This window comes from Octopus bimaculoides, chromosome 26, assembly GCF_001194135.2.
Source record: "Octopus bimaculoides isolate UCB-OBI-ISO-001 chromosome 26, ASM119413v2, whole genome shotgun sequence".
Classification (NCBI taxonomy): Eukaryota; Metazoa; Mollusca; class Cephalopoda; order Octopoda; family Octopodidae; genus Octopus; species Octopus bimaculoides.
Genome location: NC_069006.1, coordinates 21710055 through 21716903, shown reverse-complemented (window position 1 = coordinate 21716903; position 6849 = coordinate 21710055). Strand labels below are relative to the sequence as shown.

The 6849-nt window shown below is 37.3% G+C and overlaps 1 protein-coding gene across 2 annotated transcripts in view; it reads right to left on the bottom strand.

The window, feature by feature from the left end:
* Positions 1-624: 624 nt before the first annotated feature.
* Positions 625-6849, bottom strand: part of LOC106880675 (X-box-binding protein 1) — a 12136-nt gene continuing 5911 nt past the window's right edge. Inside the window, exons 1-2 of one of the 2 annotated variants that reach the window (XM_014930729.2) lie at positions 4237-4479; positions 625-3591 (exon numbers count right to left, since the gene is read on the bottom strand). In XM_014930729.2, the coding sequence (XP_014786215.1) occupies positions 2755-3591; positions 4237-4338 (939 nt within the window). In that variant the 5' untranslated portion in view covers positions 4339-4479 and the 3' untranslated portion in view covers positions 625-2754. Of the gene's footprint in view, positions 3592-4236; positions 4735-6849 lie in introns of those variants that run through there. The other variant, XM_014930728.2, reaches the window with a different exon arrangement.

The window sequence follows — 6849 nt, the reverse complement described above, 5'->3', positions numbered from 1 at the left end:
GAAAACACCTAAAGCTCCACGAGGCTCCGGCAGGGGATGGTGGTGAACCCTGCTGTACTCTTTCACCACAACTTTCTCTCGCTCTTACTTTCTGTTTCTGTTGTGCCTGTAATTCAAAGGGTCAGCCTTGTCACACTCTGTGTCACGCTGAATGTCCCCGAGAACTACGTTAAGGGTACACGTGTCTGTGGAGTGCTCAGCAAGTTAATTTCACGAGCAGGCTGTTTCGTTGATCGGATCAACTGGAACCCTCGACGGAGTGCCAACAACAACATCATCGCTAGGAGCACAAAAGTCTGGTGCCGGCTCCTGCCTGGTCAGCACATGTCAAACCATCCCACACATGCCAGCATGGAAGGCAGACATTAAACAATGATGATGATTATTATCATTATTATTATTTGTAGCATATGCATTAAGGAGTTACATTCTTTCCCCAAGGACCCAAGTTCAGCCATACTTTGCTGCAAGCAGGTTGGTTCATGTCCTGTAGCTCCAATAAAAAAAAAGATCTAAGATGAAACTAAGTGTATCTTGGGAACTGGATTTACATTAAAAAAAAAAAGTATAAAAAAGTACACAAAAGTAAAAACTAAAAAATTAAAATAAAATAACAACAATGTATTTCTTATTTCAGAAACAAATTTATTAAACAACCTAGATTTAGGTTTTCAAACCTCATGATTGAAGAAAACAACTATGTTGATTTTGGAGTTTTGTTTTTGTTTTACAATTGTAAAGAGTATGATATGGAATTATAAAATCATTTTTCATATGAATAACAATGTTATTTACAGTGACTCAGTTAAAAACAGTGCTCTTGGATATAAGAATATTCTAGAAATAATACTATTTTACATTAGATATGAAAGAAATATTTTGATAGAAGGAAAAAAAGAAACAAGACAAACTTTTGATAAATAAAACATAATAAAATAAATATCTTTTTAAATCATAGGAGCTAAATATATGAAATGAAGTATGATATCGAGATAATGACTATATAAAAATAAATCATATTTTCACACTATACATAAACATATAGACAGATAGACAGGCATACATCTATATCAGTGTTCCGGAACCTTTTTTCACTTGCGGTACATATATATTCTTTTCAAAATTCGGTGGCACACCTGAACTAAAAATATAACTAAATGTATAGGAGAAAAAATTATATTCAGGTTACACTACGGCACTCCTAGCATCGTATCATGACACACCAGTATGTTAAACATAACAGCTGCAGAGCTCTGATCTATATATATATATGATATAAGCTCATGAAACTGTATGCTATTTTTGCTGTGAAGTAATTTCTACTTTTTGCACAAGTCTAGAGATAGGAGAAGGGTGGAGGGGGTAATGAAAGGAGAATCTGATTGTATCAGTTCCCAAGGAGTTGAGTATCTTATTCTATTGACCATGGACAGGACTGGAACTCAGAACATAACTAGAGACATAACTAAATACTGCAAAGCATTTTGTCAGGGCCACTCTATGGATTCTACCAATCTGCCTCAAGTAACTAGAAAAAGTAAAAATAGAAACATAAACAGTACCGCTAATGTCAAGGAATGTAAGATGAAAGGTGAACGGACTCCATCTTGAACTAAAGAGACAAATATATACATATATATGTATATATATATATATATATATATATATATATATATATATATATATATATATATGTAGATATGCAGGTAACTAAAGGCAGGTGGTTTTTTTACTCTTCTCTACTGTTTTTTGTTCTGTGTGTATCAAAAATATCGCTATCAATCTGGAGTAATAATTTGTAGTTTTGAAATCAGTAGTTCTTTGACTGCTATTTCTGAATTCTCAGTATGTTGGAGAAGCAGGTTACTGTCAATCCCTATATATTTATGATTATATATATATGTATGTATAAATATTTTGATATATGGGCATTGATATGGCTGTAGTGATATGCTAAGTTTAATTTTTTAACCTAAGTATTAAATGTAAGCTTTCAATGATAGTGATTAGAGAAGGTGTAAGAGGCAAAAAGAAATAATAGAAAAAGAAAATGAATAAATGTAAAGGAGGTTATAAAGAAGTCAAATTATATTTGCTTTTTTGTGTGAGTGTGAGAAAATTTGAAATTACTCTCATAAGATATATCTAAATTGTAGAAATCATTGATGTCAGACAAGTTTTTGAGATTTTTATCTTAATATTTTAACTACTTGACTACTTCAACTACCAAGAACGACATGGTGGAAGTGATGGTGGTGACTGCTGGAAGGCATAGGGGCTACAGTGAGAACCACTTTCACCCTCATTTTATGTAAAATAAGAGACTCGTCTCATTCCAAACAATGCACCAGGATGCTGCAAGTCTTAGGAAATGAAGAGATAGGTTGACTGCATCGAAAGGCCAAGCTTCAATAATTTACGATACAGCTTTGTGAATACGAGATAGTTCTAAATATGATTAGGTCAGTAAAAACTTTGCTTAGCCTTAGTCCTTGGTGTAGAGTAGTATCTAGACGATGCTTAACAACTTAACAGAGAAGTGGTTAGCAAAAGATAAGCTGACTGCCTCAGTTGGCTAAGCTATTAGTACAGCTTAATCAGCACTAGATGTGATTAAGTAATTAATATCATTCAGTTCTGCTTTAGCTTTAGTTCTTGGAGAACATAAGCTCAAAGGGGAACCGGTCAGAATAATCCAGCCACTCACAAGCAATGGCTCGATCAAAAGGAAGAGAGGGAAAGAGATATCACTGCTCAAACGAGACAAGGAAATATCTCTGGCAACATGCAGTCATCCATTGGATCCATGTCATTAAAAGGGATTGTCGTCAACTGATCCTGGTAAGGGGACCCAGGATTGCTAGGTTCACTATTTATACCAGAGTCACTGGCAGAGTCACTGAATTGATCCATATAAGTTGTTTCAACGGGAATTTTCATTTCACTTTCAGTAGAGTCACAGGATTTCCTCAGTTTCATATCGAGCATGAGGGAGGAGATGGGGTTGTTTTCTTCAGCGAGATCAGAGGTATCAAGCTGCTCTAAATCTGCCAGTTGTAGAATATCGTTTGTTTCTTTGCCTTCTTGGCTGTCAACCGACTCTTGCAGGATATCTTGCAGTAAGGCCAGAGGGTCAAAATCATAACTATCATCATCGATGTTGCTGCTGCTGTTGTCAGTGATGGCATCGTTGTCTTTGATATCGTCATATTCTTGAGTGGCAATGTTAGAAATGTCAGGAACAATTACAGTGGAGCTGACTGCTGACACTATTGCTTCCTCGTCTACAAACACGCCTTCATCAGCAGCATCACATGGCAAGATATCACAAACTTCCATCAGGGACTTTGGTCCACTGTCAGAAGCTGGAGACGGAGATGGGGAAGGCTTGACATAGACATGGTCAGATTTTATAAGTTCATCGAGGGAGTCCAGTTGTGTTGTTGCGGTCCCCACCATGGAATTGGAATTCTCTTTTGCGAGAAGCTCAGCAGCTCCAAGACACGAAGAATCTGTAACTGACTGTGAAGAGATTGGGTTTTTAGATTCTGAATTGCAGACTTCATCCAGAAATTTCCACCATTTGCTAGGCTGGAGAAAAAAAAAAAACAAAAAAAAAAACAATTAAACTTAGCCATAAGATCATTATCAGGTTATTATAGATTGTTTCAGAAATCGAAAATCTCTAAAATCACAGCATCAAAATCTCTAAGCATGATCAATCTAAGACAATGTAAATAAAGAGACCTTACATTTCACAGAGTAATTAGATTGCTAATGGGTTAATCAAGTCTTTGGAGCCTAGAAAACATATCAACTCACATCAAGTGTTTAACTCACTAAAAAACATTTTTTTGCCATCATTTTGAGGTCTCTTTTCGCCATGCTGGCAGGAGTTGGACAAAAACTTATTTTCGCATTCGGATAACTCACTCAAACGTAATGCTTATTTATTCTTTATTCACATTATTTTGAATTAATCATGCATTATCTTGTAGCGAAGATTTTCATTATGTTATTGCTTATATTTAGAATGACACTGCAGGATAGGTGTGAGAGGCCAGACCTGACCTCTCTGAACATCAAACTGGCAGAATATCTAGGCTGGACATGGTCAGTTTAACGGACATTAAATAGTGATGATGTGAATAAGCATTACATTTGACAGAGTAATCTGAATGCTAAAGGTTTAAAGATTAAAAAGACAAAAGATTAAAGATTAAAGATTAAACTTACTTCATCATTACTGCCAAAAAGCTGCAACGTATCATCAAGTGAAACAGCATCAAAATGTGTTTCTGCGGCAGAGAAACAATTGGTACTGCGGACCGTAGGCATTTTGATTCTGTTTTCACCGGCGACGATAAGCTTTCACTCTTGCAGAGACTACTGTTAGCAATGCTGTTGTTGTTGTTGTAGTTACATGTGCTGGATGATAACGATGATGATGATGATGATGATAATGGTGATGATGTGGATGTTGTTCCTGACGATGTGGTTGTAGTTGTTGTTGTGGACAAGTGGTTGCATTCTCCGTTCTCTAACTGGCCCAGTCTCTCGCGGAGCTCAGCGTTTTCGCAGACCAGTGTGTCAGTCTTTTTCTGTAGCATCAGGTTCTGTTGAAGCAATTTTTTGTTTTCATTCTGTAGTTTATCAATGGCTATTTCCATGTCAGACATTTGTGCTTTCTTCCGATCGCGGGCTGTTTGGGCTGCAACTCTGTTCTTTAATTTCCTAAAAGATAATAATATTAATATTTAAAATATAATAACAATAGTTTCACATTTTTCCACAAGGGCAGCAATTTTGGGGGCCAGGATGACCTCAGTGTTTCATTGGCAAATGCCAGATATTTAACTCTTATAAGTGGATAGTTTTGATTCCATTTTAATTAAAGAATTTGGAACCCACATAATTTTTTCCATATGTGTATATCTATGTATGTGTGTTTGTGTATGTCTATGCATACACACACGTAAAAGCACTGGTGATGGTACTATGTAAAAAGCACCCAGTACACTCTGTAAAGTAGTTGGCATTAAGAAGGACATCCAGCCATAGAAACCAAGGCAAAAACAGACTATGGAACCTGATGTGGCCGCCTGACCTTACCAGTTTCTTTCAAGCCATCCAACCCATGCCAGCATGGAAAACGGATGTTAAACGATGATGGTAATTATTATCACGAATATACACAAGATGCCAAAGTGCATTAGTACCAAACCTTCTCATGTTACCTATCGTAATTGTTTGAACCAACCATCACGAAAGTTGACGCTGGTCAGGATATATATATATATATATATATATATATATATAAACACATACACACACACAAGAACACAATTACATATACAAGATGCCAAAGTGCATTAGAACCTCAAGTTACCTATAACTCATTGAACCAATCATCACAAAAGTTGACATTAGTCAGGAGATACACACAGACACACTGAATAAAAAACGAACAGATCACTGGTAAAAGGGTGGAATAAATAGCCTGGCTGTCTTAACTGACCAAAGTATAGACCTATGTTTATTATTTTTATCAGGTTGAAATAATAAAGAAGATAACTGGGGAAGAAGACCAATCGATAGTGGTTTTTATCCGCTGGGTGATCTAGTTTGTTTTGAGTGAGTTAAATTTAGCAAGTTACTTGAGGTTTCTGTTTTGAATAGGAGGGAGAGAGTGTTGGGGGTGAAGGTGAGAGACAGGAAAAGTGCGTTTGAGTGCATGTGATAAAGAGAGGGTGAAAGAGAGTACTGGAGTGAGGTTTAGAGGGGTGGTGGGAGAGTGTGTGTATGATGGTGAGAGAGAGTGTGTATGAGAGGCAAGCAGTGGGAGGGAGAGTTAAAAGAATGTATGTGTAATAGAAAGGATAGAAATGAGAAAAAGAAAGACAAAATGAAGGAAGAAAGAGAGAAGAAGAAAGGAGTAGAGAGAGAGAGAGAGAGAGAGAGAGAGAGAAAGAAGTAAAAAGAAAGGGCAAGTGAAGAAGAAAAATGTGCGACAGAAATAGAATTTGAGAGAGGATTAAGAGAAAGAAAGAAAAATGAAGCATGGAAGAGAGAGGGAGACGTAGGAGGAAAGGGTAAAAGAAAATATGGGAGGAAGAGAGAGAGAAATCGAGAGAAAACAGGTGAGAGAGAAAGAAGAAGGTTGCGTGAGAGAAAACGAGAAGAGACAGGTGGGAAGAAAAAGATGAGAAAGAGAGAAAACTCAAGAGAGACGGGAAGAAACTACTTTGATCAGCTGCGAAAACCAGTATATGCTTGATAAGTGCATACAATTCTGCCCCTCTTGGTCAACAAAGACTTGTTCACACAGATCTCATGGAGATGACCTAGATTCTAGATCATCGACCTTTCCTTACGTATGTTTATTTGCGTACAGCTTAAACATCTTCCAACACGCATTCTGGGATAAAACAGTCGTTAATATAGAGAGCAAAGGGATCGTATTGTCTTCCATATTGATTTCAGATTTTTTCAGCTATAAGATGCAGTGAACTCATTTGTCGAGTGCCCGAATAACATTCCATAGCTTCATATTAGAGGCTTCGATGAAGCTACTATAAAATGGTTGGCGCTAGGGAAGGGCATCCAGTCGTAGAAACCATGCCAAATCAGACAGGAGTCTGGTGCAGCCCCCCAGCTTGCCAGCTCTGGTCAAACCGACCGACCCATGCCAGCATTGACAACAGACGTTAAATGATGACGATGATGATGATGTCAAACCTAGACTACATCTGCACACGATAATCGGCAGTGGCATTGTCAGCGAATCATCTGTGACCGTTGACATTCCACGGCAAGATGAGCTGCTACGAACCACACTATCCCAACGTG